Source organism: Nicotiana tomentosiformis, chromosome 2 (assembly GCF_000390325.3).
Source record: "Nicotiana tomentosiformis chromosome 2, ASM39032v3, whole genome shotgun sequence".
Lineage (NCBI taxonomy): Eukaryota > Viridiplantae > Streptophyta > Magnoliopsida > Solanales > Solanaceae > Nicotiana > Nicotiana tomentosiformis.
Genome location: NC_090813.1, coordinates 112868327 through 112885496, shown reverse-complemented (window position 1 = coordinate 112885496; position 17170 = coordinate 112868327). Strand labels below are relative to the sequence as shown.

Here is a 17170-nt window from a genome sequence, read left to right as displayed (position 1 = left end):
AACGAACTGGCAGAAAGAAGCAAGCGGAAGAAAAACAACCGCACTTTTATTGACTTTTACAAATTTCCAAGAAATCTTATACATTTGACTCGTAACAGCATCAGAAACAAAAAGAAGCAAAAGTACTTTCCTTCGGTTGGTTTCATTATGTAAAATTTTAGACTACATGAGAAAAAAGATACACATTGCGGAAAACCTAGAAAGACTCTTTTCAACCAACGGATGTTCCAGTTTAAGTCCTCAAACTATTCATTCATGGTCACTGCAACTCGCCTACAGGTGCTTCATTGAGCCATAGGAAATGGATGAAATCATACAACTTTGCACTTACACTGACCTGCTCAACAAATATGCAATCAAAACCAGCAAAATGAAAAACAATGCTTCAGTCAAAGATCCATTGAATCTGCAGAATCTGTTCTGTGGAAGTCGCTATTCTCATTTGGTTCTTACCTTATATGGTGTTGGGTTCAGCCTTCTCATGTGATCTGGTCGCATTTTATCCAGTTGTTCAATACATCTTTCCCTGATCTCCTTCAACGGAGGAAGATCTTCTCTTGTTTTATCTTCAGAAATGACAAACCAACATCAGTTAGTCAACATTGTGTATGAACTATAGGGGCAGCTGATGTAGAGGTTTCCCTATGGTAATCATTAAATCCTCCTTAAAAGTAAATGGTTTGGTTGTTTTGAAGCTTAAACTAAGGTGATCAAACAGGATAATGTTGTAAAAAGTATGTTCAAGCAGTTCTAAGCAGAAGTAGTCACTTTTTCCATATCTCGCAGGAACTTAATAATATCGCCAACATAGGCTTCCAACACATAATTTGGAATATACAGCAAATTACGGTCAAGCTTTTGCAGAAAATAAATAATTCAAACTAAAAAGTTAATACATTTGGAGAGATAACAACTCCTACCTGAATTTCCAGACCAAAAGCACTTTAAAAGCTCCTCAACACGCTGGGGCACCACATATGCCCTTTTAGATTCACTAAACGGGTGGCGGCACAAAATTCGTTCACCTACCTGTCAAATTGCCGGAAAACAATTGCCCATTATCTGTTTGTTGTACCCACAAAATTTATCTAATTTCTAAATAAATATTGATAAAGGAAGACATCAGGAAGAGCTACTAGTGGCTCAATAAGGCAAGCCTCATAAATCACCTTAGGCTGTGGCTCATTTTCGCCAGTCATTATGTCTACAAGGGCGTATCCTTCCTTCCCATACAATCTATAACACCGCTTTTTGCATGGAATAGAGACCTAGAAACAAAAAAATTATGAACTTCTGCACTGAATCTGAATGCCAAATGAATATCCATAGCTTCAGCAGACCTTTGATACATCTTCAGAAAGTTTGATTCTAGGCTGATTGTTTATTTCAACTAACTTGAAAACAACACCAAGAGCAGCTTGAGCATAGCAGGTAACCAAATGAGTTCCAATACCAAATGCATCAACCTCATGACCCTGTTTAGAAAATAAGTTAGTTGACACAGCTTTCCTGATGATAAAAATGAAAGTCAACAGGTATGAAAACCAACATTAAAACTATAAACTCAAATTAATTTGAGGGTTCTATGATGAAAAGACATCAAGTTAGGTAGAGTATTCACGCCTCCATAACCCAATGTAGGCAGATTTGGTGTTTCAACAATTCCATTAACTACGAGTAAGTGAGGATGTGCTTTTATCTATCAGTAAGGAGGTTATTGATTTATTTCTAGAAGAATTGTTTGTGTCCACAAAATCATGAGGGGGCTATTTAAGCCAACTTCATACATTCAAGCTAGAGATATTTTCCTGTTCATACTTAATTCTCAGCTGATAAAAATATATGCATTGAAGAAATACATTTACGAGCACTTCGAGTGTATGTATACCCTTAATCCAGATAATGGCACCAAATTAACAACAAAGTGAAGCATAAAGGTGTCAACTAGACTACAAATCATTCAGAGACTAGACCATTAAAAAATAGAATAACATAGCACAAGTAGCAATCCTCATGATCTTACTTGTTTATTTAGTGCATCCAGAGTTTCCTCATTAAGGTCATTGCTAGCTGTGATATTCATCTTTCCAAAACCAGGCAATCCAAATTCTTTCTCAATAGCACGAAAGAATTTCCTAGCTTCACATGATTGATAAGCAAGATCACCAGAGTCTAGTCGAATGCCCACAGCTTTATACCTGCATAATAGTACAATAATGCTAAACAGCCTGAAAACAAAATATAGAAGGCATGAAGCAAAAGAGCAAACAAATACACTATAAAATTATCAACGGAACGTAGAAACAGAAAAGTTTAGACAAAGTAACATTTCAGGCTTAAAGAAATACATTGCCCAAAAAACAAATCTATTGATCAGAAGCAAGGGGAGATATATCGAGCTCTGATTCAAAAGACTGTAAAGTTCTGGAGAAATTATGAAATAGAACGGTCTGCACTACCAATTGTAAATAAGTAAATAGCTTTCATTAATAGCACACGAAGATGGTCTGAGAAACCTTCTTTTAAATATAGACAATACCTCCCCTCTCCTAGAAATCCCTTCTACCCAGGAGTCAATGATGGCCCATTCCTACTTTGCTCTCTTGGTAACTTGAACTCGAACCTCATGGTTGAAAGTCGAGGGTCCTTTCGACTAGGTTATCCCTCCCTTTCAGGTCCACATATATACACTTAACATAAATACATATCATCTTGAAAGTACGAAGAGGAAGGGCACATGTTTCTCAACCTAAGTACTCATGGGCAAAAGGCCGTAGTACCTTTAATGACCAGGCCAACGTTGCCTGTTTGTGCTTTTTGCTTTATAAGAACTTTTTTTTTTGGGGGGGAAGGGTTGAAGGAATACACATTTTCTGTTTTCTTTCTAGGCTAGTTATTCTCACTTTCATGGAAGTATAATATCACAAGCTTAAATATATCAGATTAACGAAATTGCAAAATTTGGAATTCCAGTTGGCATATCCTTTTATAATCCATGAGAATATTATGACACTACATCATCGAACAAATTAAGCATCACACAAGAAGCAGAGACATGCAGTAAAGAAAGGCCTGTTTACAATCGAAATAGAATTCATCATGCAAAGAGCTTACCCCAAATCATTAAGTGCAAGGGCAACTGCACAAAAATTTGGAATACCACTTCTCATGACCTGTTAAAGTACATGAAAACGTCATCAAAGGTCAAGATCAACCAAAACGTTTGATCACCGTCGAAGAACATTGTAACCAAATAACAAAAACCTAGCCTGATATTTTAATATCATGAGACAGGTAGTGTTCTCTTTAAGGATATATTTTGCTGTCTATGATACTAACTGAAATTAATGCAATTGTTGGCTATGGTTTTTCGCTCTACCATCTACATGTGCATAGTTCTAGATGGCAAGGCCAAATGTGTCAGAAGCAGAGGAGCAGCACAAGGAATTGCATAAGTCGACAAGTTGTACTTACATCATAAGTGTCTACAAGTGCCAAAAAGTTTCCAGGAAATGCGAGTGCATATGAGGTGAAAGCTGCTAACTCACTTTGGTTTGTCTCACTGAAAATTCCACCTAATAAGTGTGACCACTGAAAAGATCAAAGAGTCATCACATCAATGATATACATGCTCAAAATGGTAGAGAAGCAGTTTCCAGCGTAAAGCCCTGTACTGATAGTGTACCAATTGCTTTGATATATCAAAAAACGGAAATACTCTAATGATGCTAGAAAGATTTTTAAAATTTGTATAAGAATTAAGGAAGGCCTACATGAGATTCGTGATAGTTTTATCTTCCAGCATCAAAGTAAGAGTACTAAGAGAAGGCTCTCACAATTAATGAAATTACTTCATCATAATCAACCATAAAAAACATATACAGTAGATTTTATTTTGTAATGGTATGCAACCTCTAAGTAGCATTATCTATTCGTTTTGGGGTGGAAGGGAGGGCCATGGGGGCATTATTAGCTACATCTGAGCACACATCACCTGAAAGGACACAGTTTGTCTCAGTGGAATCAAACCCTAGGGATCACGCATTAGGAACATATCCACTGAACTGGCTATGAATTCAGCTATCCCTAGGGGTTAAGCAGAATTAAACGTAAGAATATAGAAGTCCTACTACCTTTTGGCAATTAAATGGTACATAGGGAACATAGAGTCCATCAGGTTTTCTATATTAGGCCTACTTTATTGAAGACTGACAAGCATTCACACTCTGACATCAATTGAATTGGATCAAACTCCATCCCTCTTGATGGTTTGAAGTTTGAGCAAGTTTTGCAGGGAAGATTAGGAGCATCGATATTGTATTGAAATGGAAAGGTGAAAATTGAAGTGAACCCTAAATGATATTTTTAAATGAAAGAGGTAATAACAAATTTTCTTTTTGATGAATGAAAGAGGTAATAACAATATAAGAGAACCAATTTGATTTATCATAAAGAAACAAATCGAAATGGTCAAAATCCAAGAATAGACCAGATGAAAAACTTTTACTGATCGAATTTAAAAAGACCAAAAGGAAAACTTCAATAAAGTTTGATGATCCAACTGGTATATCAAAAGAACTAGATAAACAGCTGAATTTAAGTGAGGTAATACCTTTAATTTATTAAGCCATGTCTGTGCCAGGCTAACGAAATCTTCACAAACAATAGAACCATCACGATGTTGAAGTGATTTCTCTATGATCTCATCTGGGCTCTGCATTATAAGGATTAAGTTAGATAACAAATGACTTCAAGCAAGTAGACGATGTTGAGTGCACAATCCAGTGCAAAAAAAAGTTCTAGGCATAAAGAGAAGCAACACGACAAAACAATTGATAGTAAAAAAAACTTGAAATGAATATCCACAAAGAAAACATGACTTGATGAGCTTACAAATTACAGCTCACTCATCTACTAAGGGTTCTGACTGAAGTCGGGAGGAAAAATTGTTGTTTTTGTGTTTTTGACAAGACAAGATGGAAGATCATTTGACCGTATGCATACCAATAATCAGCTCTATGCGGCAATTCCAATGCACAAAACTGAATGAGCTCGTAATCGAGCTATGTGTAATTATGCATCGACTAACATAGTCAACTGATGCCACTCGATGACATTTGAAGAAGAAACTACAATTGTCACTTAACCAATTGAGTATACAAGCATTTATGTACTCTATCAATACCTATGGAGCTATAAGAAGGAAAAAGAACACTTGCGTTCCACTCCCAACAGCGAACAATTCTATTGGAGAGTTTAAGTAATTTGTTTAACAACCAAAATCATCTTTACAGTATCTAATTCACAATATTGTCATCAGATATGTGTTACAGATGAAATGATTATGTCCTCATCAAAATTGGCCAGAAAGCGAATAGATGTGGCAACTATACCTTCAAAACGACTGTAATAATGACAAATGGTAATAATAATAGATTGGTAACTGAAGCAACAACAACAACAACAAACCCAATGTAATCCCACAAGTGGGGTCTGGGGAGGGTAGTGCGTACGCAAACCTTACCCCTACCTTCAAAAAGGCAAAGAAGTTGTTTCCGGAAGACCCTCGGCTTAGGATAGGTAAAAGAAAGGGCAACAACAACAAGCATACCAATTAGAAAACCGACGCAAAAATACAAAACTAAATACACTAGGTATTGCAACCAGAAAGCCGACACGAAAGCAATAACAGGTAATCACAGAAGTCAAGGGATACGAGAATACACAAATAGATTGGTAACTGAAGACAAACTAATTAACTAACATTTGTTGAAAGGACTAAAATGGGGATTGAACGGAGCACTTTACTAGCTTAAGACATGTTTCTTGCTATGCTCTGATTAAAGACCAGATTGGTAACTGAAGACAAACTAATTAACTAACATTTGTTGAAAGGACTAAAATGGGGATTGAACGGAGCACTTTACTAGCTTAAGACATGTTTCTTGCTATGCTCTGATTAAAGACCAGGTCTTTAAGTAATTATCATCTTGAATATAGAGGGCCAGACAAACTGTCAGAGCAGTTTGACAGTACAGGTCTCACTTATTTCAAGGGCAGGCAAAGTTGTTCAGAAGGTTGCACCTACCAGAAATGAGCTAACAAAGGCATGGGAATGTGTTCCACGGAGTGGGATTCCAAACAGCTTTCCAGCTGCCACATTGCTGTCAAAACACAAAAAGACAGTGATCCTCCTGAATTGTTTATGATAAAAGAAATAGAACATCAAAAGGAAATGAAGAAGCTGTATTTCCGTATCAATAAAATGACAACTGACAAACATATCAAGTAAATGTCAGGTTGCTGATATGCAGCATTTAAATGTAGACATGCACCACAGTTGTTTATCAAGTGGATGCATCCATCTTAAGGATCAAATTTGTCCTTGAACAATTGATTTTCTAGTTCTATCATAGGAAAAAAGCAAAAGAAATAATGTTAAAAGTTTATCTGACGTCCGTACCGGCATGCAAATGTGCAATTTAATAATCTTCATTGATGTTAAAACACTCATATCAAGCAGGGGTGAAGGTACATAGATCGAAGCAGTGTCATCCGACACCGCTTCATCAAAAGATTTTTATTGAATATACATATATAAGTATGTAATATGCAAAAATATATTGTTATAAATATTAGAAAATGACACCACTTGTCAACAAACTTTGTTGGCTCGGTGGTGAAGCGCCTCAATTTTCTCAGGGAAGTCAAGGGTTTGAATCTCACTATGTTAGCATTTGTTTCAAAAAATTTGAGCCTTGTTATGGTTAAACATACCAGGGATTGAACTGCCGACTTCTAACCTAAAAAGGAGTAACTAAACCAACTGAGCTGCAATCAATTTCTTTATCACTATTGACAAGAAATAACTTGCAGTCCGGCATTATTCAACCAAACTTAAAACCCAAATTTTGAAAGTATTATCATTAAACTAGCGGCTTGCGGCTTGCTGCCTGCTCCTTCCAAAGTTAAGTTTACATATAATTTTTTTTAATATGATGTTGTTATAGTGATTTATTCATTTGTTTAATTCTTCAAATGTAGACACCGCTTATGAAAAATCCTGCATATGCCGTTGCTATCAAAACCCCACTCTTTTCTCACTCTTGCAATCTTGCTCTTGAATAAGAATCAACAACATGTGACTTACAATTGCAGCGATCCTTTCTAATACGTCCTGCTTCATTTTTGGAAGAAGCTTACAGAATATTCTTTACGTGTTGAAAGAAATTGAATCTAAAGGAATTTGCATTTCAAAAGAAAGAAGTTAGTGGACCCAAGAGTTCTTCAAATTCTAAATTAAACGAATCATAGCAGTAGATATTTTGCGGGTACTAGCTCACGAATCTCTAAATTTTATAGTAATAAAATATAACGAATTTAGAAATCCACATCTCATTTAATAAGATAAATAGATAATGTCAATATTTCATGGAAACAGAGTGAAATAAACACGAATCACCTTGTCGCGTCAAATCCACCCATGTAGCAATATTTTGATGCTGATATACCACCATCAGGACCCTGTTCACGAAGGTTCAAATAGTCTGTTCACAGTTTGTAAGTCATATAGACCTTCCTATTTAACAATATCACAAGGTAAACAACCTGTGCTCTCCGAAGCCCAAATTCAAGCAGTATCTTGGACCTTCCAGCTACGAAACGGTGTCTTGCAGCATTAGTTGTAACTAGTGATGCATAGTTTATGAGGTTTACAAATGGAGTTTCCAGTAGTTGAACCACCTTTGAGACATAAGTAATCATCAAGCATATAAAAAATGAACATAAAACTAAGAAGATGCAACAAACATCCCTGTTGAGAAGCTTCAAACAACAAGCACGAATAAAAGGATAGTGTTAATGGAACTCACAGCAATTGGTCCTTCAATCCTCATCAGCGGTACCTTGGGAAAGACTACTGATCCTTCAGTAACAGCATATATCTCAATATCTGAACAGTCAAGTTCCCGAAGGTACTCAAAGAAGCCATCCTACATAATCCATTTAAATATGCTTATGATCGAGCACTGACAATCAATATATATATCAAGCATAACGAATTAACTTAATCACACATTATGGTTCCATATTTACTTGTCCATAACAACTTTACCTCACATGACGGGGGCAATGATGACCTGATAAAAGCTATCTCATCCTCAGTAAATTTGAAATTAGCAATAAACTTAATGCACTCTTCTAAACCAGCAAATATGGTATATTCACCACCAAATGGATTCCTCCGAAAATACAAATCGAACCTGAAAATATTAACCAAATAATTAAATAATCAACGTAATCCGCCAACTCAGCAAACAAAATGCTTTGCCCTACGGCTAAAGTGTTAGAAATTGTTGATCAATAACAATAGCGTCCAGAAATAATTACATAAAAGAAATAAATTTAGCGAAACATAGAGAGAAAACGAAGAGGAATTAGAGAGAAAATGAATAATTACACGGCTCGTTCATTGTGTTTTCCAGCTTTCCAGTAAGCATAGGCCATAGTAAACTGATAGAGATCTGTTAAAATAGGAGTGACCATAGGATTGGTCGGTCCATCAATATTATTGGCAAACTGATCAGGCCGGCCATTAGCTATAGTTTCAGCCATAACTGTCCTCAATCTCCACACAAATCCTAGGGTTAGCGCAGTTGAAATTGGGTTAATTCGCAAACAGAAACTGCAAGGAGGTTTTATAGAGAGAAGGGTAGAGGAACCGAGAGGATTTGTTGAGACCGTTACAAACTAAATTGCGAAAAAAGAAGAATATATAAAGAGGAGAGCGCCAAAGATTGATCGGGTTGTTCTTGCTTTTTGCCTGTCTTTCACGTTAAGAGTATTCAAAAAAACGCCCACTTCTTGGGTTGGGTTACTTGGACTGGGAAAGTAGGAAGTCTTTTTTCTTGCTTTTTGTCAAAAGACTTGGGACTGAGAATTCCACAAAACTAGTTTATTTTATTTTTTGGATAAAACACAAAATTAATCCAAACTAATTGCATTCTTAGCTAAAAAATAAATAATATATATTTTTTTTATCTGCTATTACTTTTTGGAAATGATTAAAATATAAATTTTTTTAATTTTTTTGGGGTGGGAAGAGCTGGCAAATATTTGGAAAGGAAAGTAAAAGAGAGAAATTTATATAATCAAGCCTTCTTATAGTTTAGTGGCGAGAATCTCTCACGTAATAGATGAGTTTTCAATTTTCATTGTTTTCTTTCGCGTCTTGTTCTCTTGTTGCGATGTTGGAATTTATTTTTCAAAAAGGGAAGTTACTTTCTTTGAAGAATGTAGACCAGTAACTGTCCTATTTTTTCCATTTGTCATAAAAAAAAATATAGGACTAGTGGGTATTATTCTTCCAATTGCAAACTTAGGATATGTCGATCAACACCACTACTTTTTTGCCTTTCTTTTCTTCTCTTGTCTGTTCTTTGGTTAGTGTCAACATTGAGCCAACAAGGGTTTATCCGTCCACAAATAATCTATTAAAGAAACTTGAATTAAATTGTCTTTAGACATTTTCTGAAAATCCCTTTTAGGAACAAAACATAGCTTCTAAAAATCAAATTATTCATTTACTTACCTTTTTTTTGTTGTTGTTTTTCAACCAACTTTTCTCTAGAAAAAACTTCTCAAAAGACTAATCAGGGCCTTATTATCTTGTCAACAACACCCAAAACGCAAGGCAATGAATCATATTGCAGTGGAATGACAAGAAAATGAGAATATCCGCACATTTCACTAAAGATGAATAAATTAAACGAGTTTAACTTCTATGCATTAAATACTTATTAATAAATCTACTTCGATAATCTTGAGAATAAAGTAAATAACTTTTTATAATCAGGTAAAATATGCTAATAGTGTAACAATTATATATAGTATCAAGCATTTAACTTAAATCCTTTGCTACCTTGTAGTTATTACTGCTAATAAGTCAATCAACCACAGTTTCGTTCCAATTCCAACATTGCAATCCGTTCCCTATAGAATGAGATGTGAGCCACTTTTCTGCAATCTACAGGAAAAGAATGTTCTAAGTTTGAATCAGTTGACTTCTAGTTCTTAAAACTTTTTTTTATTGACGTCAATACGTTATTACATGAGAATATTTGAACCAAACAAGAACTTATGAATAAACTTCTCTGTCAAATTCTTTGAGAAGATATTTCTTATAAGGTGAAAAAAAGGTATTTCTTACATGCCTCGTTCCTCAACAAGAAAAGAAAACCTTTGATCTTATGTGTATATATATAAAACTGCAGTGATTCTTCTTGTTTCTCTTGATTAGCTGTTTTCAGTTCATGCATTAACTAAACTTCGTGCATGAAGCGTATCAAATCAGCTTTAGATTAATCGGACAAATCTGAGTATTAAAGAAGTATATGCCTAGTAGTACTCGTCTTAACAGTCTTAACAAGAGAGAATATAGTCTCGTCTTTACATTTATATGCCAAATTTTACACTAAACAACAGTACAAGCAATGCAGACATGATTCGCTCCACAGAATAACGTTTGAACCCATAAATTAGCTACATTAAACATTATCCTAAGCAGCAAGATACATGTCATTTCTTCGACAAATTCCAGTAGGATGATGCAGCCAAAATTTCAGAAGTTGCTGCATTCGGTTTTGATAGTGTCAACAGATGTACTTCTTCCAACGTGGATGACAATAGAACTACGAAAATTAGTAATACAAATTCTATTTCAAAATCTGTGGAAAAGTACTTGTGCCTGTTACTAATTACCTATACAATTGTGGGGCAAGAAGTTGGTCGCAATCCATATTGGTTTCACCCATAGCTCCAAATTGATATCGGAGAAAGCATGCTTCTAGAGTATTTCTCTTCAAGCCAGATGCATCAAAGGGAACTGTGGGTGCCACATTTTCTCCTATTATACAATGAAAAAACGATGGTAAATAGAACAGGATGCAAGGCAAAAGCTGTCAAACAAGTAAGGATGTTAAGCAAACTACTTACCAATTGAAACAGTTTTGGACTGTCGCTCGCTCATTTCATGTAAAGGTAACCAATCCTCCCTCAAAATTCCCTATGCAACAAACAGAATGTGAATGTCAAATGGTTACATATTGATTCCTTAATCGGTATTCCATTAGGTCGCATTCAACTAACCTTACAAGTAGATCTTGAGAGCTGAAAGGGATCAAGGTGAACATTGATCGACGACTCTGACTCAAAAGCATTGTTTGAATGGTTTACATTTGACATAGTTGCCACTGGTGTTAGCTTTGTCTCTGTACGATTTTCAGATGGACTAAAAATGGCATTTAACGAAGTGTCTTGGTTTACGTGGAGAGCCCCAGCCGCTTTAGCATTTGTGTATCCATTCCCCTCGCATAAATCCATACTTAGCTGGGAGACTTGATTTTGCTGTAACACTCGTGGTAGGCCCATAGGATACATGCTTAACCCATTTCTCATTGTCAACATCTGAAATTTGAAGCACATTATCATGCTACAAATCATAACAACTTAATCAAACAAACTAGTGTTAGCTAATAACAGAATTTCCAAATCTAGCACCAATAGATATCCTGAGTTATAGATTAGCCAAAAGAATTTTCGATGACAAAAGGAGGTAGAGAACACGTTAATAACAATCCAAAGCATCTTGAATCAAATATTGATGTATCCAGTTTCATTTCTCTCTAATCTTTCCATTATAAGTTACCAATGTGAAAACAAACTTTCCAGGTATGGAACAGGAAATTATGAGTTTTTTAATTCAAAAAATTCCACATAAACATTTTCAAGCCAATGTGTCACTTATGACGCCAATGTCATTCCACACTTACCCAGTTCGTACAACTGATTATCCATAGGAGAAAGAAGTCCCCAACCTACTGAATGATAAGAATAACATAGTATAACACTAGCTCCTATTCATCATTACAGAAAAAGAAAGCCAACATTATTCAGATGACATGAAAGGTGAATATAGATATTTGATCAGGTTCTGCACTTCTGGTTGAGCTATTAGAATAGTGAATTTTCAAAACTATTAAATATTGCTTCTGTTACTGTTGATTTGCTAGAATAATAAGTTATTTAGTAGCAGGAGGAATCTACTTTGTTTAAATTTAAATTTCTATTAGATAAGTTTAGTTGAGATATTTTAGGCTTTTGAATTTTGTTCTGCAGATTTTGTGTAGATTTTCAGTTTCCAACAACAACAAAAAAAAAAACGGTGCACCGGTAGAGGAAATTTTATCCCAAACAAAAACAGTAAGAGTTCAATACTTTAGAACCAGAATACATAAACTAGGAAAGGAACGGTCATCAAACACAGGAATAAAAAGCAAATCCATCTAATGTTTTTAGCTATCATCAAACACAGAAATAACCAAAACATGCAGCAAATTTAAAATAAAATCCCCTGGGAAAAACCCAGAACCAGCAAATTTAAAATAAAAAGCAGCAGACCTGTACTTGGAGCTGAAGCTGCTTGAGGTACTCAATAGCTTCATCAAGCATTGACGCCTTGTCAGTCTGTTCAAAAATCCATTAGAAATAATTGACTCACTATCAATCTTTAACTAGGCTGATAAATCAAATTTTCTAGTTTCAAAACTAATTCAAAATTGCTAAACATGCGATTCCTCACCTTGTTAGAATTTGGAATAAGATTTTGCAATGCTTTCATCTTCTCATTTATTCTGCTTCTCCTCCTCTGCCAAGTATATAGCAACAACATCAGTGGTAAGCAGAGTCATATTCAAGATTTAAGCTTAGTGGGTAATTCGATCTTTAAGACTTTTGGTACGAATTTATTATACTTTTGCAATTGTGGGTTAAAATAACACAAATAACTATAACATTAGATGAACTTAACCCAAAAAAAACCTTTTCAGACAAATTGTGCACTTCAGCTGCTCTACTTCTCTTGGAATTAGTGTTACGAGGTGGTGGTTGTTGTGCTGAACCTTCCACCCCTAAGTCCTCCGTACCACCCTGTCGCATAAAGAATCAATGTTATCACGTATGCCAGGGCATTCGGAACTTAAATTGATAAACTAATGAAAAAAGTAGGAAGTGGGTAGAAATACCTCACTTTCACATTCATACTCATCTGGGTCGTTGTCCATAGTCCCAACAGATGAAGAAGAAACATTTGCTGGGACATTATAAGCTCCGTAAGAAGACGAGAAAATGCCGCCAGCCGACGAATTCAATACGGAAGATAACTCGCCATGCTGATTTTTAGGCAGAAGATGAGGTAGCGATGAGGAATATTGCGTTTCATGGGTCATAAAATTAGACGAATGATTGAGAATATGACGAAGAAAAACAGAAATATCGTCAGGTTCAGCGTCAGGTTCAGTCAAAGAAAAAGAAGTTCTAGCATTGTGATGATAAATATTGTTGTTGGCCATTAGTATAGAGATACAGAAGAAACAAGACGGTTTTTTTATCACAGCATTAAAAAGTGAGAAAGATCAAGTTCAGCTTGAGGCAGACGAAGTAGAGATAAAGCCAATTCCCAAAGATGTGCAACTTTTTTCTTGGGCAGAGACTTGTCTTTTTAATTTCCATTATCTGTAAAACCCACTAGCACACTCTTTTTATGTACGAGTCTAGGAGTAAGTGACATTTTGGGTAATTGCCCCGAACGAGCGGAGGAGCGTGTATTTATTACCCAACCGTGCTGAAGTAACTTAACAGGAGAGACAGACATAGGCCTGAAAGGGATTGTGGGCGGATTTGCATTAAAGTGAATAAACCAATGGAATTAACGTCTTAGAGGTGAATATACTTTGTCATATACACAAATTTCATTATATTTTGTCACATTTTTTTCTTCACGAAAGTATGTTCGAATATAGGTGTATATACTTATTTACCCGAAAAACGGTTAGAGTTGAATTTGTACGTAGTTCTAAGGATATGTGGTGTATTTTAATACAAATCATAAGGATAAATAGAAATATCAAGTATGAATTGTATAGAATGCAAAATAGACAAGGTTTTAAAGAAGATAGAATTTTAAGACTAAACAAGTGGAATCCAATTAAGAAGTTTGAAAGAACAACTCTTCACTATAGGGGAATATGGTACTTGAATTACAATGTTAGCCAAAACTTTCGCCTACGGAAATGATAACCATCCTCTTTATAGTAGGGGGATCTTACTTTAGATATAATTAAAAATACACAGTGGGAGACCCATGATAAATCAGTTTTTCCACAATTCCTGCCAAGATTCTCTCCTCTAGTGGGATTGCAACGGCTCTTGTCTATGAGCTCGATATTGATTCGAGTTTTCGGTCTTGACTCGAACTCTCGATCTTGGCTTGAGCTCGAGTCTGACTCGAACCCTTGAATTGATTCGGAGTCAATGTTGGTCGGTCTCTGGATCATAAGCTCGATAACTTTACCTTGCAACATAGTTCGATTTGGATTCGAGCTTGATAATGATATCGAGCTCGACATTAATCGGCCCCTCGGGCTCGAAGCTTGTTTGTACCATCTTCGGAACCCATCTCGAAATCTCACTTCGATCGATTACGTTTCGAACTCGATCAATCGTACGAAGGCCGAAATCTACTTCGACCGTATACAGATAGTCCCCTCGTTTCTCCGAAAGAATGTGGTGAGAAACGATATGATTTTTCAACAGCTCGATCGGACTATAGGCTGATGTTTCCATTGGGCTCGACCATGACGCACGTGATAGTTGTCCCGTCGATTTGATCTTTCAAGGTATTTAATGCATGTCAGATGGTGGTCGGCCACTACTGATACTGAAACGCCATTGCTTTAAACATATAAATAACCCTTCCTTTTATCATTTATCACTTTTACATCTTCAATCTTCCAAATTTCCCAAGTTGTTTTTCGTATTCTCTGAGTTTATTCGCAAATCTGTGGTTCCTCTTTGCAAAATTCTTCTTCCAAATTACCAAATCTTTGTCACCTTCTTTAAATCCAACATGGTGAAAACATCTAAAACCGTCCCCCAAAATGAAAAAGCTTCTTCTTCCCAATCCGCCGCCGGTAAAACACCGGTGGATCCTCGTCCTAAGGAGTACGTTCCGGCGGCGTATGTCCTTACCTCCGATTTCAAACTCGATAAAGGTTCGCCAGTTCCTGGCCGATGTGAGCCCGTATCGAGATATATTTGTTTGATAATCCTGGAGCATATCGAGCGGATAAAAAAGGATTGTAACTGGGAGAACAAAGAGGTGGTAGTGCTGTCTCCCGAAGAGGATATTACTACTCACGTGAGAGGGTTTTTAAGCGTGTATACTTACCCTTTCACGTTAGGTCCCCTCGACCCTGTTATCATAGATTTTTGTCATAAATACTTAATAACCTCAGGCCAGATACATCCTTCCTTTTGGCGGATCGTTATTTTGATCCGATATTTTGTGAGTAAAATCGAGGGGATGCCTTTCACCCTCGATCATCTTATCCGATTATACCGTCCTCGCCTTTTTCGAGGAGGGTTAATAAAACTCCAACGTCGAGCTACCAAGGCTTTGTTCTCGAGTATAGACGAGGATAAGGATCGAGGCTGGATGGGCCGATTCGTTCGAGTGAGGACTTCGGATCTGATCCCAACCGAAAAGATGCCTTTTTACCGAAGAGTGAAACATGAAGCATAAGTGTAGTTCTATTGTTATCTCCTATTGTGTTGTTCTTTCATTTCTTTTCTTACCAATATTCCTCTTTTGTGATGCAGCGATTCCCTGGATGCCCGACGCAGTGCCTGATCTCAAGAACTGGGTACGATATCTGGTTTCGACCTCCTCATATGCCGAGCACTCATGGCGCGACTTGTCAAAGGGCCGATGGGAGGCCAAAATTCACGGTGAGCACTTCTCTCGTATCTTTTGGTAATTCGAATAAGATGTTTTTCACATACTTCAGTAAAAAAATTTGTATGCAGGTGTGGGCAAAGATACGGTTTTGAGGCCCTCGTCTGCCAAGGAAGAGACTTCGGCCTCTGTCCCAAAGCCGGTGAAAGATAATAAGAGGAAAAGAGCCCCCGTCCTCGAAGATAAAAAAAATTGAAGAAGAGGACGGCTCGTAAGCCGAATAAGAATGTCATTCCTTTAACCGTAAAATCAGTTCTGCGTCTGAGGGATGAAGAAGAAGAAGAAGAAGAGAACGATGGGTCTGCTCTGGCAGCCCGAACAAAGAAGACCACCGATGTTCCACAGGCAGCTGGATCGATGGTGGTTCATAAGGCTCCGCCTCGAACTGAGGATATATCGGAGAGAGATTCGGGCGGAGTCCCCAAGTTGCTGGAGATCGAAGATGTTTCTCATCGAAGCCGATGGATGGGGGATATGTCTGAAGGGGCTCTTCCCGATTCTTTTCGGACCGAAGAGAATGCCCCAGATGACTCATTTGGGGTAGTAGCAATCGAAGGCTCGCCTACCTTCCCCGCTTTTTCTGCAGGGGCGATTCGGGAAGCCCAAGCTTTGGGGGCCCTCAAATTAGATATGCCTCATGATAGAGAGGATCCTTTTCGTGACCTGTTCATCGGCGTCGAAGACACTGCCGGTACAAGTGACGCATCAGATCTTTTTCACGGAGTGCAGCAGGCTTTGAATCAGGTAGGCCTTAAATCATATAGCGTTACCTTTAAGTTTGCATTTCTTTTCTGACTTCGTTTCTTCTTTCTTTGCAGGCCGCGGTAGTTCATTGAGAATCATGTTCTCAGTCCCGAACTGAGTTGCGTCGATACGAGGCCGAGCTTCAACAGGTTACGGATGAGAGGAACTCCTTAAAGCTCCTTTTGGGTCAAAGGGGAGAGGAAATAAAAGACCTCCAAACTGAGTTGGCCAGGTCTCACCAAGATCAGATCGATCTATCCGAGCAGGTAATAATGCTTTTAAAAGCCTATGGGCTTGTTACCGGAACGATGGGTAATCTTTCGGTCTCACAGCTGCAGCAGAAAAATTGAGATAATCGGAAAGCTCCGTGAAAAAGTCGATGTGATAAGAGCGGAGTCTTTGAAGTGGAAAGAAGGAATGGACCGCTTTGCTGCAGAGAAAGAAACTGCTCGAGCCCAATTGTCATCGGCCAAAAATCAACTTCAAAAAATAAAGGAGAAAAGCTCGGTCCAAGCAAGAAGAATAGAGGAGCTCGAGGCTCGGTTGGCCTCTGTACTTGCCAAGGCCGAATCTGAT

The 17170-nt window shown here is 37.1% G+C and overlaps 2 protein-coding genes across 3 annotated transcripts; both read right to left on the bottom strand.

Annotated features, from left to right (window-relative positions):
* Positions 1 to 7: 7 nt before the first annotated feature.
* On the bottom strand, positions 8 to 8901 carry LOC104102014 (nicotinate phosphoribosyltransferase 2-like). Of its 2 annotated transcripts, none has more exons than XM_009609597.4 (15): positions 8459 to 8901; positions 8114 to 8261; positions 7872 to 7991; positions 7609 to 7743; positions 7463 to 7524; positions 6089 to 6194; positions 4613 to 4714; positions 3475 to 3591; positions 3115 to 3173; positions 2024 to 2198; positions 1341 to 1475; positions 1170 to 1268; positions 921 to 1029; positions 454 to 566; positions 8 to 337 (listed from the first exon to the last, which is right to left on the bottom strand). In XM_009609597.4, the coding sequence occupies exons 1-15, from the start codon at positions 8611 to 8613 to the stop codon at positions 260 to 262; spliced, it is 1713 nt and encodes a 570-aa protein (XP_009607892.1). In that variant the 5' UTR covers positions 8614 to 8901; the 3' UTR covers positions 8 to 259. The 2 variants fall into 2 exon arrangements, with proteins under 2 accessions (XP_009607892.1, XP_009607893.1); XM_009609598.4 differs by having other exon boundaries at positions 6089 to 6164; positions 8459 to 8899.
* A 1038-nt stretch (positions 8902 to 9939) lies between these two features.
* On the bottom strand, positions 9940 to 13633 carry LOC104102013 (transcription factor SPATULA). The gene is made up of 8 exons (XM_009609595.4): positions 13080 to 13633; positions 12877 to 12984; positions 12638 to 12703; positions 12457 to 12522; positions 11146 to 11463; positions 10993 to 11062; positions 10759 to 10903; positions 9940 to 10024 (listed from the first exon to the last, which is right to left on the bottom strand). Exons 1-8 carry the CDS (start codon positions 13404 to 13406, stop codon positions 9991 to 9993), a joined length of 1134 nt encoding a protein of 377 aa, XP_009607890.1. The 5' UTR covers positions 13407 to 13633; the 3' UTR covers positions 9940 to 9990.
* Positions 13634 to 17170: the final 3537 nt, after the last annotated feature.

Bases quoted from the DNA above. Each gene is read 5' to 3' on its own strand.
- LOC104102014 (XM_009609597.4), bottom strand. From the start codon at position 8,613: ATGGCTGAAACTATAGCTAATGGCCGGCCTGATCAGTTTGCCAATAAT. The intron at 1,269-1,340 runs GTCTGCTGAAGC...TTTTGTTTCTAG, and splicing joins TTTCTGAAGATGTATCAAAG to GTCTCTATTCCATGCAAAAA. The intron at 1,030-1,169 runs GTGATTTATGAG...GCAATTTGACAG, and splicing joins AAAATGAGCCACAGCCTAAG to GTAGGTGAACGAATTTTGTG.
- LOC104102013 (XM_009609595.4), bottom strand. From the start codon at position 13,406: ATGGCCAACAACAATATTTATCATCACAATGCTAGAACTTCTTTTTCT. The intron at 10,904-10,992 runs GTAAGTAGTTTG...ATTGTATAATAG, and splicing joins GTCCAAAACTGTTTCAATTG to GAGAAAATGTGGCACCCACA. The intron at 10,025-10,758 runs GTAATTAGTAAC...CTTTTCCTGTAG, and splicing joins CTTGCCCCACAATTGTATAG to ATTGCAGAAAAGTGGCTCAC.